The sequence below is a fragment of the Canis lupus genome, chromosome 6 (genome assembly GCF_048164855.1).
Source record: "Canis lupus baileyi chromosome 6, mCanLup2.hap1, whole genome shotgun sequence".
Lineage (NCBI taxonomy): Eukaryota > Metazoa > Chordata > Mammalia > Carnivora > Canidae > Canis > Canis lupus.
This window is the reverse complement of record NC_132843.1, coordinates 19645783-19667790: the sequence shown is the minus strand read 5'-3', so window position 1 is coordinate 19667790 and position 22008 is coordinate 19645783. Positions and strand designations below refer to the sequence as shown.

Below are 22008 nucleotides of genomic sequence, written 5' to 3'. Positions count from 1 at the left end.
CCTTCATAAGTGAACACCTCTGCCACCACATTTATCTTGTTTTTCTCGAAAGATGCCACAATGACTAGTTTCTTCTCAAGTGCTGAAGCCCACAGTTCTACATGGGTAAACTAAGAGCAAGGCAGATGTGGTTTGACAATTTCGAAGGCTGGAGTGAATCCTCAGAGTGTGGACAGTTGTATTTCCACTTTGGAAATGGGGTGAGAGGTGAGGTTGGGAAGGGGGTTGTCTAAAGTGATCCCGCCAGGGATGAGAGGAAGGCAGAAGGTGTCATTCTGAATATGCTCCAAAAAAATCAACAAAGGCAGCCTGACTCTGCCTTGATAAGCAAACTGTCAGTGAGTTAAATGAGCACCCCATCAATTTCATTTTCTGTTTCATTTCATTATGCTAGTCTCTTGTATTTTAACTGATGTATTTTATAATCTGCCATTAAAGAACTAGCTTTGCATCATTACGCACTGTTCTCACTCAACATCTGAGTATCCAACTAAATTAATTACATGTATTTTGAATTTTTACTTTAATTTTATCAATGGGTTTCCCTAAATATACGCTACTAAGTCTGTGACATCTCATAAATTATAAAATCCTTGAAATGTAGGTCATTTTTATCCCTTTGGTTACAATGTAGAAAGTTAAAGAGAAAAATACAACTTTCTCAATATATAGAAAATGATATACTATAATGAAATCCTTTAATTTTCTTTATATAAACTCTTAAAATTTTTGTTCTGTTTAAATTTTAAATACTGAGTTTGATCTTATAAAACATTTAATCACTTTTGGAAATGCATTTTATGAGACCCAGTAAAGCCAGTTTCAATGACATGAACTAAAAATCTAATGTCATGCTTGGAACACAATTTTTGAGAGCACACTGCATCACTGGTGGTATTTACTTTGGAAAATGAATTATTGTGTTATGGGCTAAATCCTGCCAGAATTGATTTTGAAAATCCAAAGTGGAATATTTTGGATACTATAGCTTAATATGAAGTGAACAGGCAAATAGCATTTTTATTTTTTAAAAAAAGTAGTAAAATGGTTTCAATAAGTTGTTATACTCATATTTATTACCTACTCTGTGGCTCCAAACCGTAAATCGACGGCTATATCTGAAGTGTAAGCAAATACTGTTCTGTATAAATGTGGTATAAGCATTTTCAAAGCTTGTTGCACAATCTCATTATCATGATCAGTTATTGCTTTTCTTCCCAAGAGAAGGGTTGTCCATTCTAATTTAGCAGTGAAGGACTGATTTTTATTATGTTCTCCTGAGTGAAAAGTAGCTCCAGTTCTTTCAAATGGAATGATAACCAGGATGACTTATGGGAAGGTGGGGACTGTGCAATGGCCAGAACCTACAGTTATCCAGAGAAAAGCCCACAGGTGCCTTGGGCAATGCACCTACTGTCCCCTAGGGAAAGAGCATGGCCTCAAAACCCACAATAATCAGGGATTTCCAGCATTTATAAGACATTCTTTACATTCGGTATGGAAGACAACGACACAATAGTTTCTCTGTATTGCTTTACACTCCCATTTCCTTATTTTATCTTCTTTATTCTTCTCATTCATTCATTAGTTATCTAGTATTTTTTTTTAATATCTGTTTTAATCTGATCAATCCCAGGCAGAGACAGGGATTGATCCTCTCTGTAGGGAGGACAACTGGGCAAACCAGGAGGTGAGACCCAGTGGTACTGGTGCCATGATAAAGGTTAAAGCAGGCTGCCACAAGGGCACAATGAAGACAGCTGAATACCCCCTGTAGAGTCTGGGATGGCTCCGTAGAGCTCACCCTCCTGGTGCACCTGGAAAGATGGGAAGCCACGCCTTGCCCCTAACTCAGACTGTACCTGTAAACATCAGCAGGCTCTGCCTCTGGCTGCTGCTGCTGCTGGTGGTACTGCTGCTCCTAATGATAGCACTAGAAAATAATGCTAGTTACAACATAACTAGCAACACAGGATGGGAATTCTAAATAAAAACAAAGCCTTTTCATAATTCTCTAATTCAGGCATATTCTGTAATGGGGAACTGTGTGCTGCATGGGGAAAATTAATGGCAGTAAGTATGTAGGCTGACCTTCCAGACCCTGGGCACAAATTTCAATTAGGCCAGAAAGATGCTGGTTGGGTCTTGTCTCCCAGGTTGGGAAGACAGTGGCGGTAACATAGCAAAGTGGTAATGTGCTAATATAAAAGGAAAATAATTCACAGGTAGAGTTAATTTTGAGTGATATTGTTCGAGCATTAGAATGGCCAGCAGGCTACAGGATGGCAGCCATCTTAATCTTTTCCTCCTCAAAAGTTTTTGACTCAATTTGCAGGGACTCTTCCATGGTCTCTGCTGTTTAATGATGCAAGTCAATGGGACAATCCCTTTATAGGCAGCTTAATGGGAATCTTCCACCGTGCAGAGAGATCTCTCTATCATAAAGTGGTTCCTCCTCTAATTCCATGCCATGGAACCAATTTAAATGCCATTATGTAATAATAAGAAACCAAACCCTCACAGATGGTCTAGAAAGATGGATTGCATTATAACTGTTGTGCCTTGTAATAGATAATATCAAAACATTTTGGTTTTATGGCTAAAGATTATGCTACTAATAATAGCACTTTCTCTACTGAGGATTTTGTTCATAGTTATATTGTGGAGAACTGCTTATTTTAGGAAAATTTCTTCCATGCTCTGAATGATTGCTGATGTTTATTGAGCAATGGCTATGGGGAGGGGGCGGACGGTGCCATCTTAGACATTCTATAGCCCTGTCAGTAAAATCTGCTATTATTCCCTTTTAGAAACCAAAAAGTGGAGCTCACAGAATTAAACAACTTGCCCACTTGGCTAGCAAGTGGTAGAGCAAAATTGGAACTCAAGTGGTCAGAATTCAAGAACCATGCAGTGACTCATTATCCTAGGATATTTAAAATACATATAAAAAATGCTGTGTGTTTATTTGAAGTTGTGAGACAATTCATTTATAGAGACAAAGAATTTTTGTTGACAACAGAAAAATATATCCTACATCAACTGATTTTTTTGTTGTTGTTTTTCTCCAGTAAACATCAGATCAGGTTAAATTTTTTCTGTTGTTTTTTCTCCAGTAAACATAAAGTCAGATTAAAGGACTGGTACCTAAACATACATGTGCTGTAATATCTGACTTTAGATCATACACACATGTGCACACAGACCTACATTCACGTGCACACACTGTAGAACAGGAGACAATTAGACAGAACCTGTTAAACTATCCTTTTACTTGAGCTAATATCCTTGAGCCTGTCTAGGAAATTAGTAAACTGCTCAGTCTTCAACATCCCTTCAGACAGGAATCCTCCCTCCTCCCTTTCAGCCTCTCACCTTTGGTGTTTGGTTTTATTCTACATAGGATAAGTGCTGCCATAACTGTTAGCCAATACTTATAAAAGGATTAATGCAGAACAGACCTTTCCTGTCCCTTACTTCCTGTGTCTAGAGCCCTCCAATATAAAAATAAGCTGCTGGCTAAGAGTCACACTTACAGAGTATAAGTAATAAGAGCATTAAGTGTCCACTGTGAGGGTGTAGGAACTGGGTGTGATGAAGTGTCTCTTGGAGCTGTCACCCAGGCTTGCCCACAGAATCCTGCATGGACAGAGCAGGCTGGTGGGCACCGCAGCAGGCAATGCTTCCCAAAGCACGACAATCCAAAGGTTGGGTCAGATCTAGTCCCTGCCAACAAAATGGGTAAACAGTGCATAGAGCATCCGGCTGTATCTTTAGATGGGTACTGTGCATTAACCATATAATTTCTTCTTATTAAAACTATTAAAAACAAGGTCTTAAATAATTCTTGGATTTTTTTTTTTTAGTTCTCCCTTAAAAGGAAAATTGAAATTTCAACTGAAATAAAGGAAAACACAACCTAAACTAGATAATTCTAGAGCTAAATTAAAAAGAATTGAGATACAGGACACCTGAGTGGTTCAGTAGGTTAAGAGTCTGCCTTCGGCTCAGGTCTTGGTTCCAGGGTCCTGGGATCAAGCCCCACGTAGGGGTCCCTGCTCAGTGAGGAGCCTACTTCTCCCTGTCCTTCTGCCTGCCCCTCCCCCTCCTTATGCTCTCCCTCTCTGTCAAATAAATAAATGAAATCTTTAAAAAAAAAAAAAAATGAGATACCTGCCAAAGCATTTTTGTGTAATAATAGGGAGACAGAGCAAAGCAACTCTCTTTTCAGGTTCCTTGTGTTAAAAACTGACATAGACTAATCTGAGATTTTTTATCTCAATTTAAAGTTGTTAGTAAAAATGGTCTGAAATTGATTTTTTAAATACTATTTTTTCATATGTCCATGGACTCCAACTTCAGAAGGCTATTTCTTTTTTTTTTTTTTTTTCCAGAAGGCTATTTCTGACTGATATTTGTAGGGTGAATTTATACTAGTTATCTATTGTTGCGTAACAAATTACCACAACACTTAGCAGCTGAAAACAACAGACACTTAATATTTCGTAATTTCTGTGGTCTGGGAATCCAGTCACAGCTTAGCTATAGTCTTTTAGCTTGGGGTTTCCATAAGGCTACATACAGTCCTCTTATGGCTAGCTACTTCCAAGCTCACGCATGTGAGCAGACCTCACAAAATCTGCTTCCAAGTCCTGTCACATGGGCCTCTCCACAGTTTTGCCTCAAGACGTGGCAACTGGCTTCCTCCAGAAGTGAGCAATCCAGAAAGATGCAAGCCACAGCCCTTTTATAACTTAAAATTAAAAGTGATAGTCCAATACTTCTGTCATATGCTGTTTGTAAGAAGGGAATCAATAAATTCAGTCCACATTTAAGGGGAAAGGATTACACAGGACGTGAATACCAGAAGGTGGGAATCATTGAAAGACCTTTTATCAGCTGCCTAGTATAGCTGTTTGTCAGAAACCAAAAGAGAGAAGGAATTGAGAAAAGGAAACTGAGAAGAGGTATTGGGAAAATCTCTGAGAAAAATCTCTTTCAGCCTCCCCAGCACACACACAATAAGCATTTGTCTGATCACAGCTTTTATAAAGGATGATACTTTAGTACTCTGAGAAGTGTAAGAAAAAAAAGACACTTTTTAGCATTATTTTTAAATATATGCATTAATATGTAAATTTTTTCTGAAGACTACTGTTATGGACCGAATTGTGTCCCCTCCCCCGAGATTTATATGTGGAAGTCCTGACATCCAGCGCTTGAGCATGTGACTATATTTGGGGATAGGGTCCTTATAGAGCTGACTAAGTTAAAATGAGGTCATTAGGATGAGCTTGAATCCAGGCTAACTAGTGTCCTAATAATAAGAGGAAATTGAGGGATACCTGGGTGGCTCAGTGGTTGAGTATCTGCTTTCAGCTCAGGGCGTGATTCCAGGGTCCTGGGATCGAGTCCCACATCAGGCTTCCCACAGGGAGTCTGCTTCTCCCTCTACCTATGTCTCTGCCTCTCTCTGTGTGTCTCTCATGAATAAATAAATAAAAATTTAAAGAAAGAAAGGCCATTTGAGGAAACAAGGACAATATGGCCATTCATAAGCCAAGAAGAGAGGCCTCCAACCTGAAATCAACCCTCCAGCACCCTGATCTCAGACTTACAACTTCCAGAAATGTGAGGAAACAGCTGTTCAAGCCACCCAGTCTATGGTATTCTGTTGTGTCAGCCCTCACAAACTCCTACAACCTGTTATTTTTAACCAGATATCTTTATACATTTTCAATTGTCACTATTTCCCAGTGACCTCATAGAGAGCAAAATACATGTTATATATTGCTTTGTTTTAGTTTCCTGTGGACATAGTCTTAACCTTTCTACTTTTAGGATTGTTTGGAATTCTCCAAAGAACACCAATAATTTAAGTTGCTCTTTATCTTTCTGTCTTCCTTAAGCTTTTCTTCTCTTACTCATTTATCATATTGTTTCCTCATTTGTCTTTGCCTCATCTTTAGTAAGATAGTATTGAACTGCCTCTATAGTGCTTTGGTAGCAATACTTGTGGCTTGATAGGAATCTTGGCACCATGGTAATAGCACAGAAATTCATATATGAAGAACATTTCTTAGATTCTTCTGTTATATTTTGTAGGACAGCCATTGTCCCACGAGCAAATAACAACACCATTCAATATCCGCCTTCATTTCTAGACTTAAAAGTTCTGACTCTTTCCAAGAAAATTTAAAACTTAAATTCTCTTTAGTTTCTATGATGTTTCCATTTCATGGGACAGGCACCTGCTCAGCTTTAGTGGAATCTGATCGCCAGCTTCCAAAGTCATTATGCAAATTACACTCCTTCATTCATGTGTGAGACCTTTTTTCTAATTCCTCACAAGTACATGAGTACATGGCATTGTCTGCTCTCTCTCTCTCTCTTTCTTTCTTTTTTTTTTTTTTTTTTTTTTTTTTTAGCCATACATGTGAGTATGTATGGCATAGAATTTTCTTTTCCCTGGTGACTCCTGAATTTGAGTAGCTTTGTCACGTTTCGGTTATTCAAGAATTCTCTTTTATGAAGTGGCTTTGCAGGTTCTTTCCCATTTTTCTGAGCAGTTGACTATCTTATTGATTTGTAGGCGTTTTTTATATATTCTTTTGTCAGGTACACACATTGCCAGGATCCTATCCTTATTAATCAATTCTCTTTTTACTATATTAATAGTTTCTTTGGACAATCAGAATTTCTTAATTTTAATATAACCAAGTTTATCAAAATTTTGTATGGTTAGCTCCTTTGTGTCCTATTTAGGAAAGCGTAATTTGCTCCAAGTTCATAAAGATATTACCCAATGTTTTCGAAAAGCTTTATTGTTTATCCTTCTCATTTAGTTCTGTAATCCACCTGGAATTAATTTTTGTTTGTGGTATGAAGTAGGGGTCAAAACAGGAGTAACCAGTTTCTGGGGCATAATTAATTGAAAAGACTATCCTTTCTGGGCTAGCAGTTTTTGAGCATTGATTATGCTGTAGGCATTGCATTAGTTGATACTTCATCCCTTCTTCACAAAATCCCTATAAGATAGGTGTTTCCTCACTTTATAAATGAGAAAAATTACAATTACATGAGTTAAATTAATTTCCCAGTGTTCATGGTTAGTAGAGATTGGGAATCTGGGCTTTGAGTTTAGGTCTTTGACTTCAAAGCCTTTCTTAAAGTAATCCTAAATCCCAGTGTTATCAAAAGAGATAATTTACATTTTGTTAGTGAAAACCAAGAGAGTGAAAGGGTCAGAAACCACTGGGAATGTGAAGGTGAAGAAGGCTTGACCCCAGAAAAGAAGAGGACCTGGAATAGTGCCTTGCATATGGCAGGACTCAGGAAAAAAGTTACTGAATTGCAAAAAGCATCCACTTCAGAATAAATACAGTCTTGTGATTTATACTCAGAGGGCACATATGATTTTTATATACAAAATTTTTGTGATCTGTTCCTTCACCTGCCTCTGGCAGTGGTTTCCAAAGTGTGGCTTCCCAGTCCAGCATCATCAGTATCACCTGGGAACTAGTTAGAAATACAAATTATTGGGCCCCACCCAGACCCATTCAATCAAAAATTCTGAAGGTGGAAACTGGAAAATTGTGTTTTAACAGCTTCTTCGGGTCTGCGAAATTTGAAATACACTGGTCTGAGGCCTACATTTTGTCCACCCCTCCTACAGGGCTTCCTTTAACCTACAGTGCATAGTCCTACCTACCTCCAGATGAGTGCTTATTGAGATAAGGATTCCCATCATGATCCTTAGCCCGGCTAATACCTTCTCAGGGATCAGCCCCTTCCTGTCCTTACATACATGTATGTGCGTGCATGCCCACACACACATCTGGATTCAGTCCCTCAGTCACTCTTCCTGCTACACTGATTTGTCATTGTCTGCTTATCTATATCTGCCACTAGACTATGAGGAGCTTAAGGCAAGGGCCTTTGAATTCCTAGAGGAAGAGATATGGTAGATGTTCAATATAATTTTTTTGAGTAAAATGAGTTGTATTCAATTTTATTCTTAAAGGACTTTCATATTGAAAAGGAAGTACATATATTTTTGGCAAATGAATAAATATTTAATTTGAAGGACTCCTCTGTGGAAAAGGAATCATGGAACAGAATACAGTGAATAGAGACTTTAAGGAAGTAAGGAGCACTGAGATACCTGTCACAAGAGGCATTCAAGAAAAGATTAGAAAATCTCCAAGGACTCTGCCACCCGTTTTCCACTCCCTCTTCTAAATTGCGAGCTCTTAAAGCCTATGACAACATCTCATTCACTGTGTGTCCCCAGTCCTTAATAGAGACTAGTTCATTACCTAGTGCGCAATGAATTCATAAGTGAATGAATGAATGAATCACTTAATGGCACACACAGTTTGTTGCTACTGTTCTGTGGGCTTGACTGTTCTTCGCTGGAGAGACAAGTACAACTCTAGATCGTCCATTTGGCTAAATATGCAATTTTTTAGGAGCACCAGTGAAGTGGAAGGAAAAAAAAAGTGAGAGCAGTTTGCCTTTGATAAATGTATCCAGAATTTTGTGATCAAAATGTTAAGAAATTAGTTTAACTACAGCATGGATATGTGTTTTGTGTTTTATGGTTTCTTCCTCTCTTTTTCTTATTTACCTATGAGTAAAAGGACGAGGAAGTGAGGAACCAGAATCTCTTCGGTGTTTGGAGGCTCTGAACCTGGCCTCTGGGTGGAGGCCAGACCATGAAATGCTGGTGGGTCTTGTTTACTCCATATGGGTGTTTGTACTTTCTCTTGAAGGTGGCTGTAAGCCATCGAATGATGTAAAGGAAGGAAAATAATGTGATAGATTTGCTTTTCTAAAGGTCACTCTGACTATTGTGTGGAGGATTGATTGGGAGGCAGGAAGGGGAGGATGGAGACTGGAGCATGGACGATCAGTTCAAAGAGATGTTGAAGCTGAGGGAAAGAAAGCTGGTGAGGACTTGAACTAGGGCCCTAACAGGGAGGAGGTAGAAAGGGACTATGTTCAGCAGAAATTCCCTACGTTGACTCAACCCACTGAATTTGCTGACAAAGATAGGGGGCTTGTCAGAAATTATTAGAGTTAGCTTTGAATTTAATGGTAATAATTACATTGTCAGGCATCTGCTTCTACTGGATCTGTGAGGTTATGTAATGGAAGCCTTTGTTAACAACAAAGCACTGAACACATACGAAGTGGGATAATTACCCACAGAAATCATACCTCCAAAGTCCATGTGCCAGAGGCAAGCGCTGAGAGTTTGAAAATGAGTTCATGTTTATTGGTGATCAACAGCAGGATTGCACATGTACTCCTGAACAATGAACTCACTGTTCATTCTCAAGTGCTCATTACAATGGAAATTAGGAACACTTGAATGATTGATGCCTCTCTGCTCTAAACATGCCACTTAGCAAATACTTGCTGCGCTAAGTATGTCAGGAATTCACAAGCTGATTGATGCCAGACATGAGTGGCTACTTTTTGTGAATGGAATGAAGATGGCTACCTTACCATGAAGAATATGCAATATATCTGTGTGGGTCATGAGCAAGACTGTGTTCATAAATTGGCATTAAGTTGCCTGGTTATGTGTATTTATGTTTTGGGCCCTATAAAAAGGAACATTTAAACTACTTCTTACCGATATTTTATGTTATGCTTTTTTTTTTTCAAAACCAAAAGCCTTTATTTAACATGTAAAATTCAGTCTGCAACTAATTCCAATTTCTCAGCCCACTTCTTAATTTGGGAAACTAGGAGAAGAAAATGCAATATCCCAATTCTGCTATGAAGATACGTGCAAAAATGAAGGGGAAAAGAATCCTCTATGGCCTTAATCCATCTCCTATCAACTTCACAGAGTACTCCTTACATGTTTAAGGATCATTGTTCTATAGCTGACTGTTGATCAGCATTTTGAAGAAAAACTAAAGAAGTGAAAGGTCGTATCTGTATTCTTTAAGATCACTTCATTTTTACATCTGCTTTCTGCACTCGGTTTAAGCATAGAATATTCAGCTTCTGTTTTAGCCAATGGGTTGCTATGAAATAATTCCATGGCCTCTTTCACATCACTTTGCTCATTTTCTGCCCTTGGTAAAATATTCATTATTAACTGTTATAAATTATAAAATCTTTTTTTTTTTCCCAGGAAAAGTCTAGACTTTCTTTTTTAACAGATTGGGAGCTGATAGGGCTGCTTGCCTGAGGCAGCACTACCAGTAATTGAATCTGTATGCTGAAGTAGTAAACCCTAAGACTTTGTAGAGGAAGGAACCCTGATGTCTAAAACGGAGTAAAGGCAAGTTGATGGAAAGTGGAAATTCATTGTTCTGAAACTTCCTGATTCCAATTTGTGAATCATTGAATAACTGAACATCATAGTAATCTTTGAACATTAATTCTTTCAAGATTTCCAGAGCAAAGAATTCCACTAATTCTCTGTCTCTATGTTTGGTACATAATAATCATTGCCATTATTACCTCTATTTATGGATCAATTTCACTATATAGTTGGAATAAACACCAGCTACTTGCAGTCAACAAGAATGTATTGAAAATTTGTTGCACTTTTAGGCACTGAAGATTATAAAAATTAGTGAGATTTGCCTTTTGCCTTAAAAGAGTTAATAGTTTTCTCTGGAAGAAAAAGTATGCAGTAAAACATCATAAATCTATGATGGAGGGTTATATGGAAGTACAGAAGAGGTGTCCCCAAGCTTGACAGGCCAGAGGTCATGGGGAAGAGAAGGTTTCCTGGAAAAAGAAACATCCATGCTGTCTTAATGGAGTCTTGACCAATGCTAGGATATAGCCTGGGAATGATGAAAGTAAATGCACCTTCTTTAAAAGAAATAGGTCAATATATATCAAGCGCTATTTAAAAAAAAGTGTTTAGGGGAGCGCAGGTGGCTCAGTGGTTTAGCGCTGCCTTCAGCCCAGGGCCTGATCCTGGAGACCCAGGATCGAGTCCCACATCGGGCTCCCTGCATGGAGCCTGCTTCTCCCTCTACCTGTGTCTCTGCCTCTCTCTCTCTCTCTCTCTCTGTCTCTGTCTCTCATTAATAAATAAATAAAATCTTAAAAAAAATGTTTAGACCTAGAATTTTCTTTCTCTGAATCTTTAATTTTAAAAAACCTGAAATACAGTAAAAGATTATATTGAAGAGTGTTAATTGCATAGTTATTTGTAGTAAGAATATTGAAACCAGCAATAGAGAGATTTTTGAGGAAATTATGGTTCATCTACTCAAAGGACTGTAGAGTAGAAACTCATGAAAGAATTTATCATAACATTCGGTGGTTTATTCTACAAATACTTATTGTGCAGTCTGTGTCAGGCACTGATCTAGGCTCTGTGTACATGAAATCAAATAGACATGCTTCCTACGTGAAGGAGCTCATGGTGAAATTGGGAATACAGAGGATTCCATTAATTCACAGGAAGAAGAGAGATGGACTCTGGTGGTGACCTATTATTAGAATTAGAATGCACCTGAGGCTCATGTGATCAAATTAGCAGGACTTGTTAAGCTACCAAAAGGAGATGATGCAGGACTTCAGTTTTAAATGACAAGAGAGGAGAAAGAGGATGGAAACATAGATTTTTTTTATTTTATAATGTTATTTGGAGATACAAGCAGACTCAACATTGCATGTGCAGTTTGACCACAACTATACAAAACCAACCAACCATATACAGAGAGAGAGAGAGCAAAATATAAAGGATTAATAGTGGTTGTCTGAGGACCGTGGTACTACAGGTGATAGTTTTCTACTTTTGGCCTTTTTTCAAATATTCTGTTATGAACATATTGCTTTTATAATGAAAGAAAAAGATGCAAGAGGTTGGCAGCAGGAGGGTAAAAGGCACAAAGTATTCACATCTTATAAGGAACTATTCATGGTAAAACACAACAAAACAGGATGGGCATAATTCCAGGACGCAATAGCACAGGACAGCGTTCTGTTCCCTGACACTTCATCTCATTCCTAAAACACACACACACACACACACACACACACACACACAGATACAAGATATGTCACATAAGTCACCTTGCTAGGTTCTTAAATTCTTACTGTCTATCAAAGACATGACTCTTGGATTCATCCCTGTGTGGGGAGCCCATTCTCTTTAGCACTGAGCTAGCCACTGGATCTGCCATTGACCAAGTGCATCAGTGCCTTAAGTTTACAGAAAAGTGTGGAATTTAGGAAGCATTTTCATAAAGTTTTAATTTTTTTTCTCTACTGCCCTGTGAGGTAGGTAGGACAGATATTCTTTTTCTCCTTTTACAGTTGAAGAAAGACTTAGATGAAGTTTCTTGCCTCCAGTTACAAGGCTGGTAAGTGTTGAAAGCAACCCTGGAATCCAGATTTCTTACTGAATATAGTGTTTGTTCTTCTGTTTCACAAACACCAAACAGTAGGCAACTCCTCTTCAACTAGCAAAAGCAAACCAACATCATGAGGGCAGATGAGGTGGCTTATTTTTAATCTATGCAGGCTCCAGTGTCTAGAAGAGTTCTAGCACAGGATAGATGTTCTACATTTTTTGTTGTAGTTGGGGCAAAGAACAAAAGAATTATTAATACTCTGACTTAATGCTTAATAAACATGCAGTACCTAAATAGGTCATCCAGATAGTTTTTCTTTAGGAGTCTATGCTGAAGTTCAAAAAAGCAAAGTTGTATTCTATATGTGTTTATATATATATATAATGTTTATGCTAATATCTGTACATATATTATGGATATATTATATATGATGTTTATATGTTTTTAATATTATATATGTATATATTGTATATTATAAAATATATATGTTTCTCTATATAAACATCAATATGAGAAACAGAAGAAAGAAGGAGGGGTCAGTTAGAAAGAATGAAAAGTAAAACATTGAGACAAAGAGATTCCCAGTTAAATAAAGCAGAATAGTTTGTTATTAATTTGTGTTTTACTCCAAGAAAAACAAATTGATATTCCACATTAAACATCATTTTATACTGAGGGCAGGGTGGGGGAAGGATAGGAGAAAAGACTGTCCTTGAGAATCATCAGAGCATATCTATTTCTTACATATGCACACACCTGCTCTCCTGCCTGCATCTAAAAAGGGGGCTCATTTAGCATTCACTGATGAACTGGGAAAGCATTTCAGCACTCACGCTGAGCTACTGAAATTTTTTTAAAACTTATTAAGGTGGCACATGTAATCATGCCCTAGCGACTTCAGCTATATATGCCCTTTGAAAAATTTCTAATGACATGTTGGACATCCTGCATATAAATGTCACCACTTGGAATTTGAGTCAAGCTTTTGGCTCACTAGAATGTTCTCTGCATGGTTTCAGTGTAATATTAGCCCTGATCTAGTGAAAGCAAATGGTTCTTAGTAACTCCCTCCTAGATAATATCGCATATTCTTTTTCTGCGATCCATGTGGGTGGTGGTAAATAGTTCGCAACGTGGGTGGTGGTAAATAGTTCAGCAACACACACAGGAACAAGTCTACTGATGTATAAGTAAAGAAAACGAAATTACTATCTGTGTGACCTTGACCTTTTTAGGTTGTTTTCAAAACTCATCACTGCAACAGTGATTTCCCCATATTATTTTTTTTTTATTTCCCCATATTATTTTTCACTAGCATTGCAGATTTGGCTTTCTACATGTATGGAAGGCATCTTTAAATCCATATACTTTTTTTTTTTTACAAATGACCTTTGGAAATGATTTCCAATAACTGTAGCCGACTTTAAGCTCAAGGCTTGGTAGTGAAAGGTCATTCTACATTTAGACTAAATGTAGATAGATTTGGACTCCCTGTAGCAGGCTATTGCTTTAGGACTCGCTATTGTATTTGACCCAATCTTCTTTCTAACCCAAGCATTTAGACAGCTTCCATATGGGTTTCATTTAAACTTCTTTTTTTAACACCAGTACAAATTAAATGGTTTTATGTATTATAAGTAGCGTATTTTCTTTAGAGATGTGCACCTTCCTTAGAAACTTAAGAAAATAGAATGGAGTGTGTGTGTCGGACTTCTCATAAGACAATTCTGCGACTTTACACAGGTTTCTTCCAGCCCATTCCAGCCCTGTAGACATGATAAGGGCCTGGAGAACATACTCTGTGGCACCTGAGGCTCCCCATCCCTTGTTTCCCTCTCACTCTTCCCTTCAAATAAGACCATTCCTCTTAAGTTGAGGTGGCTGGGGAGGGGTGGATACAGCCTGTAAACTCAGGCAGCTATGCGTAAGCACTTGCTAGGGTACTTTTCTTCTTGTCCTATAAGAGTCTGCACATGATAGAGAAGGCCTTCAAAAATATGCAAAAGACTTAATCTTCTCTCTGGGTCTGGGCAAGCTCTAGGACTGCTGACTATCCAAGAACCCTCACCTGGCCCCTGCCCTCCTGATCCTCATCTCATCCCTACCAGCTAAAGAGCAAAGTTCCTTCCTACTGTTGGTATGGAGGTTCCTGGAAAGGACTCCAGAGAAGTCATCAGGAGATCTGATTCCCATCCAAGGCCTGCCGTTTACCACTTACATGATTTGAGTCACCATCACTTGTCCTCTGTGCTTCACTTTTTGTCTGAACAGAATGAGTTGATAGAATTAATTCCTATACATTTAATGAAACGATTCTTTTTTTTTTTAAAGATTTTTATTTATTCATGAGAGACACAGAGAGGCAGACATAGACAGAGGGCGAAGCAGGGAGCCTGATGTGGGACTCAATCCCAGGATCCCAGGAGAACCAAAGGAAGATGCTCAACCACTGAGCCACCCAGGTGCCCCAGAATAACAACCATCTTTGAACATGCCCCCTTTCTCTAAATGAATGTCTCTGAACCAGATTCCCTAGGAAGAGAGTCAGATTCCTGCAGCTCTGTCTGGTTCTGATTTCAAAGAAGGTGCTCAGATGAGTCAGTCTGCCCTAAGAATGCATCAGAATAAAATAATTTCTTATATTCAAATAGTATTTGAAAAATTCCAAGTTGCTTTCACTTATCCCATGTGCAGTAGCTCATGTAATCCTCCTGATTAGTGTAGATTTGGGGCATACAATTGGAGTCCCTTCAAGTATGCTTGACACCCTTTAGAAGATTGCCTCAGAGTACAGGGGGTGCTCTTCCTAGGTGGTGGGGGGCAGCCCTTGTTGACTGGCCAACAAGGGCTGCTTTTCCTGGAGGTGGAATAAATCCTGAGATGTAATTTATGCCCTACAGCATCCCACCCTCAAAAATCAAGCTGAGTCTGGCACTTCTGAAACCACCGTTGTTTGGCTCATTCTTCTGCACCCTGCTTCCCCACCCCTTGCTAGCTTCTCCTGGGAGCCAGTCCTCACTTGCACCTATAAAATGGTAGATTTGTGTGGCAGAATTGACAGGACATAGTTGGTATCTTATCAAACGATTCTTGTTGGCATCTCTGCTGCTTAACAGCCCTATGGCCTGGAACAAGTTGCCCTAAGCTCAGGGCCTTTCTTTCTTCTTTCATAAAATGTAAATAATCATACCCACTCTGCCTACTGATGAGTTGTTGGGAGGATCAGATGACAGTGTGGATTGTAGAAGTGTTTGAAAGCTGCCAAGCATCACAGATACAAGGAAACTCATTTTTTAAGCTAAGACTAAAATCACATCTAGGTTTTCAGAGGAAACCCAACTCAAGGGAGTTTTAAGATTCAGAAAACATATTTCACATTTGGTGTCCTCCTACCTTTCTTTTCCCCCTACATTCCTCAGGCCTCTCTCATCTAAATGTTTGCTCTCTTTTAAGTAGCCCATCAGTGTCCCACATAGACACTGGAGAAAGTCAGAAATGCAACATTGACCTCTGTGTCTCAGTTACATCTCCACCTGGTTAGAGAACTTTACTGTGCCTGCTCGAATGCCTACCAGTGTCCACCATCTATCTCTAGCCCTGATTTTCATTTAATTAGTCCCAGATTTCTTTCATTTCAAAATGTATTGGGCTTTAAAACTTCAAGAGGGAAATAGACATCGCAGGGAGATCTATGTCATAGATCATAGCTCAAATCTTATACTTCACATTTTGTAATATTGACACAAATTGATGGAACACAACATAATTGAGCTAATAAAACATGTGGCCCAGATGGTGGCTTGATTAGAACCATCTCAATGTGTCTGAAAGATCATGGCATGCATGCAAAGTTTCTTTCCACAAAGGCCCTACAAGATTCATGATAAGATTTTATTTTTAATAAGGATCTAATTAGAGGGCTCAGCATGACAGAGTAAGAAGACATGAGTAGTCAGTACAGTTTGGTACAAAAAGTATTTGTCAAGCACTTAGGCACCAGGATAAAAGGAAGAATAATATGTAGCCCCTGGTAGAGGAAACAGATACAAAAGCAGATCATAAAAACAGACTATGGTAAGCGCCCAGCATGCTCAGAGTGATGGCATCCGGTCTGGTGTTTGAAAAAACACTTCACCATCTAAAGCATCACCTCCTAGAATTTTTTAAGATACTTGAAAAATCTCTTTAAATTCCCCTAGGACCTTTTATCCACTCACCTATGTCTTTGCCTCACTGATTCCAGCTTATCATTTGGGACTCTTCATTCATTCATTTCTTCATGCACACCCTACTCAGGTGCCTCATGCTGCCAGGTGCTATTGAAGATGCTGGGAATTCCACTTACAACAAGACAGACCAGGGGCATCTGGGTGGCTCAGTCAGTAAATCATCTGTCTTCGGCTTGGGTTGTGATCTTGGGGTCGAGCCCCACATCAGGCTCCCTGCTTGGTGGGAAGCCTACTTCTCCCTGTCCCTCTGCTGCTCCCCTGCTTGTTCTCTCTCTCTCTCTCTCTCTCTCTCTCTCTCTCTCTCTCTCTCCCCCATCCCCCTCTTTCTCTGTGAATAAATAAATAAATATTTAAAAATTAAACAAAAAAGAACAAGACAGACCCAGTCCCAGCTGTTTGGTCACTGAAACTTACATTCGAGTAGTGAGAAGCAATTAACCAGGAGTTAAATTGTGATAAAATGGATTGTTGGGACTGCAGACTGTAGAGGGAACCCTGAAAGAAGTGCACAGAGGGATGGGACCGAGGACAATCAAGTCCTCCCTTAAGCTACCTGGTCAGGAAAATCCTCCCTCCCATGAGACATTTGAACTGAACAGGAGAAGGGTGCCCTGGGTGAAGGGCATGTCAGGGAGGCTGGAAAGAACTCGAAGGTCATCAAGTGATGGAAAGGGGGCCAGCATGGTGGAAGTTAGTGAACCAGGTGTCAGAGGTGGAGGCTAGGGGAAGGCAGAGGCCATCGTGGGGGCCGTGGGAAGAAACCGTGTTTCATCTCAGTGCTGTGCAGCATTTGAAACTAAAACCGCATTTTAAAACGTGCACACACCCAAAAGGGAATCTGTGATCAGAGATCGGCAAGGAGAAGTGCCATCGGCCCTTGTGAACTGCCTTCAGCTCTCACCTAGATTACTGCACCAGCCGCTCACCCTCCAAGTGTTCCTTCTTAATGCAGATCCTTCTTGAAGTTAAATGCAGTATGTTACTTTCCTGCTCAAAACCCTGCCATGGCTCCCTGTGTCATTCAGCATAAAAGCCAGGATCTCTACAGTGGCTCCCAAGGCCCCATGTGCCCTGGCCTCAGCATTTAGGCGCCTGCCCATCCCCATCTGCCCCAGCCATACCAGCTTCATTGCTGTTCTTCAGATACAGAGACGTTGTCATTGTGGGCTCCCTGCTACTCCCTCCATCCGGAACCCTCTTTTCTGGATAGCCCTAACTAACTGCTTCCCCTCTATCAAGTCCTTGTTCAATGGTACTGCCCTGATGGACACCCGAGTATGCACTGCATGCAGTTTGCCGCCATCTCTACTACAGCTCCTTTGCCCCCTCTACCTGTTCTTACTCCATATCGCTTATCATCTTCTTTCTTTTAAAAGGTTTTTTATTTATTTATTTGAGAGAGTGAGAGAGCAAGCCAATGAGAGAGAGCACGAGCTGGAGGAGGGGCAGAGAGAAGCAGGCTCCCTGCTGAGAGCTCACTAAGGAGCTCAATCCCAGGACCCCGGGATCATGATCTGAGCCTAAGGCAGCTACTTAACCTGGGGCCACCCAGGAGCCTGCACTTATCATCTTCTAACATATTCTATGGTTTACTTACCTATTGTGTCTATAACTCATTGTCTGCATCCCCCTCTAGAGTGTAGAGTAAGTTCCAAAAGGCAGAAATCTTTGTGTGTCACCGTGACAGCCATCCACTGACATCTGGCTCTCTTTCCAAGTCCACTGTAGGAGGCTATTTTCCTGACTACTTGGATACAGAAAAGGCTGTGTGGCTTTTTTTGGCCAACAGAAGAGCAGAAAGGATGTGTGCCATGTCTGGTTGGAGCCTTTCACGGGCAGCATACTCTCTACCACATTCCCTCCTCCTGACATCTTTCAAAATGGAGGTTGCTCCATTGGGCTGGGTCCCTGAGTGAGTGAGTTGAGCAAAATCTCCCTGGCCACCAAGAAAACATAATGAAGAAATAAACTTTTTAAAGGTAGAGGTCAGTGATTCATCTACCTTATAATACCCAGTGCTGACCTCTACCTCTGATACCAATTATATGTTAATTAATTTAATTTAAATTTTAAAAAGATTTGCAAACATGAGAGGGGGGAATAGAGAGCTACTTTTTAATGGATACAGTTTCAGTGTGGAATGATGAAAAAGTTCTAGAGATGAATAGTGATGGTTACACAACGTGTATGTACTTAGTGCTACTGGACTGCACAATTAAATATAAAATGACTAAATGGTAAATTTTATATATATATATATATACACACACACACACCCAATTAAAAAGTTTTAAAGAAAGAAAGAAAAGAAAGAAAGAAAAGAAAAGAAAGAAAAGAAACCTTTCATCTTAAGCTACTATGACTTGGTGATCATTTGTTATCACATCACCTGGCCTCATCTGACTGAGTCTCATTTGTTCATTGATGCATCCCAGGGACTAGAACAAAGCCTGGTGCACAGCAGATGCTCAGTAAGCATTTGCTGAGTGAATTTCTCTGTCCTTATTCACAAGTTTTTATATGGCGTGTCTTAAATTTAAACATACTAAAGCCAATAATATCTGGATACAGGATTCCACAAAGTGCTCTATGACCAATCCCTACAATATTCAACCCTAAGTACCTACTGTATGAGCTAAGTCTTTCTTAAGGGCCCAGAGAAATAAGCCACCACATCTGCCTTATTATAGTTAGAAGTCTAGTTGCAAGAACAGAACACGTAGACAATATCACATGTGCCACTATGTGGTAGTAGGTGACATCACAGGATTGTTTTGAGAATTCACAGATGGGGTCACCCACTAAGGATGAGGCTGGCAAGAGGTGGGAATGGCAGGCTACCCCAGCTGGGCCTTGAGGACTTGGACAAGCAGAAATAGAGCTAGGAAGAGAGTATCCTTGCCTAGAGGAGTAGCATCAATCACACACAAGCAGGAACAGATTCTGAAATTGTAGAAGATAGCATATACCACTCTGGTCAGAGGCCAGGCAGTAGAGCTCGACTGGCTCCATTAAAATCCTGGCTGTCTATGTGCTGGTTCCACAGCTTTAGACAAGTCAATTAACTTCTCTGGGCCTTGACAGCTCCATCTGTAAAATAAGAAGCATAGTAGTATCTGCGTCAGAGCATTGTCGTGAGGCCTAAGTGAGTTAATATATGTGTTAACATATATTATATGTGTTTAGAATCGTACCTGGCAGAGGGTAGGTGTCAATTTGGATAGAGGAGTTGAAAATTGTGCAGATTTCGCAGGATCTTGAATCCAAGAGGAAGAAATCTGTTGTTTCATTCTGTAGGCAAAAATGTTTTCCACTGGCAGTTCAAAAGTTTTTATCAGAAAGCTGTGGGTGGTTAATATTACAGCAGGGTGAGCAGGGGTTGAAAGGTGGAGGGCAGAGAGGCCCGTTTTTTTTTTTTTAATAATAAATTTATTTTTTATTGGTGTTCAATTTGCCAACATACAGAATAACACCCAGTGCTCATCCCGTCAGGTGCCCCCCTCAGTGCCCGTCACCCATTCACCCCCACCCCCCGCCCTCCTCCCCTTCCCCCACCCCTAGTTCGTTTCCCAGAGTTAGGAGTCTTCATATTCTGTCTCCCTTTCTGATATTTTCTACCCATTTCTTCTCCCTTCCCTTCTATTCCCTTTCACTATTATTTATATTCCCCAAATGAATGAGACCATATAATGTTTGTCCTTCTCCAATTGACTTACTTCACTCAGCATAATACCCTCCAGTTCCATCCACGTCGAAGCAAAGGGTGGGTATTTGTCATTTCTAATGGCTGAGTAATATTCCATTGTATACATAGACCACACCTTCTTTATCCATTCATCTTTTGATGGACACCGAGGATCCTTCCACAGTTTGGCTATTGTGGACATTGCTGCTAGAAACATCGGGGTGCAGGTGTCCCGACATTTCATTGCATCTGTATCAGAGAGGCCCATTTGGAGGCGGATTCAGTCATCTTGTTGTGAGAAACTGAAAGCACGTGCCACAGGACTGGCCGCAGCATGGAGGAGGCGGATGTCAAAGGTGTCCTAGAGAAGGTGCCAGAGACCTCCTGACAGGCTGGCTAGGTAAGGAAAGAAAGAAGCCAGGCTGACCTGAAGGTTTTAGGGTCTGAGTGACTTCGAGATTTAATGATAGCACTGATCAAAATGAGGAAGGCCAGAGGGGAACAGATTTTAAGAGAAAGATAACAAACTCTGTTTTAGACTCTGAAGTGTCAAGGTCAAGCTGTTGAGAAAGAAATCAGATATGAGCTTAAGTAACTTAGAGCGATGCTCAAATGTCACTCGGAAACCTTCCCCAAATAGCTGATCTAAGATACCTCCCTCCTCCCTCTTGCTAAGTGTCACCACCATAATTTATTTTCTTCATGCCACTTCCTGGCACAATATGATATTCTATATTTGTTAATTTGCCGATTATCTACCCTTGCCCCCGTCTATAATGTAAGCTCGGTAAGAACATGGACATTTTCGTTCTTATCCATTGCTCTGTCCTCAAAGTTGAGAGCAGTGGCTGGCTGCAGTCTTTCAAAAACGATTTTGTAGAATAAAACCATTTTCATTTGCAAAGCAAAATTGCCAAATATATATTATCAACCAGACGTCACCTTCTGCCTGCATAGAGGCTTTCATGCCTTTACATTATTTAGGAATTAATGGGGGTGAGGGAGAATAAAGAAGGAAGACTAGATAGTAAAGCATTAAAACACAAAGGTGCATGAATTCAATCAAGAATAGATAAATACTCAACAGAGTGGAGATGATCAGAGACTCAACTCCTTTACTTAAGCATTGCACCAAAATAAATTTCAAGCATGTCCAAGCTTAAGATAAGTCAAAAATAACAAATTGTAAAAGTACTGGAAGAAAATAGCTGACTTTTTAAAATAGCCGTGGATTAAGCAACACATTCTAAGAACAGCATGAAATGCATGTAGCACAGTAGAAAATTTAATCAGTTTACTTCACAAATCGTAAAAACATTCACACAAAATATATTTTCCGTGATCCAAGTTGAAAGTGAAGAGTTAAAAATTCTTCAGAATTTGCACACAAATATCTAAATGAATTTGATGTGCAATAAGCTATTACAAATGAAAAGATGAGAAGTAGATGTGTGGAAAATGGACAACTCTCAAAGATAATCACCAATGATTGGTAAACGTAAAAGTGTCAACCTCACTCATAATAGTTTTTGCGATTTTTTTTCTCACTTGCAATTTTTTGAATTCCAGTTAAATCCATGAGTTAGCAATGGCAATATGATTTCAAAGCTCAACAATGTTAACAGCTAGAGGATGTGGGAAAAACATACTGTCATACATGGTTAGCGGGGGATGTAAATTTGTGTAACTATATTCATAGTCCTTTAACGACCAGAATTTTATATTGACATACCCTTTGGCCAAGCAATTCAAA

General features: G+C 39.6%; 1 protein-coding gene across 4 annotated transcripts in view; it reads left to right on the top strand.

The window, feature by feature from the left end:
• CHST9 (carbohydrate sulfotransferase 9) overlaps positions 1 to 22008 on the top strand; it is a 241262-nt gene that overhangs the window by 166244 nt on the left and 53010 nt on the right. Inside the window, exon 4 of one of the 4 annotated variants that reach the window (XM_072829109.1) lies at positions 12304 to 12350. The exons of the other annotated variants lie outside the window; for them this stretch is intronic. Within the exon in view, the coding sequence (XP_072685210.1) occupies positions 12320 to 12350 (31 nt within the window). The 5' untranslated portion in view covers positions 12304 to 12319. The remainder of the gene's footprint in view (positions 1 to 12303; positions 12351 to 22008) is intronic. 4 annotated transcript variants of the gene reach the window in all.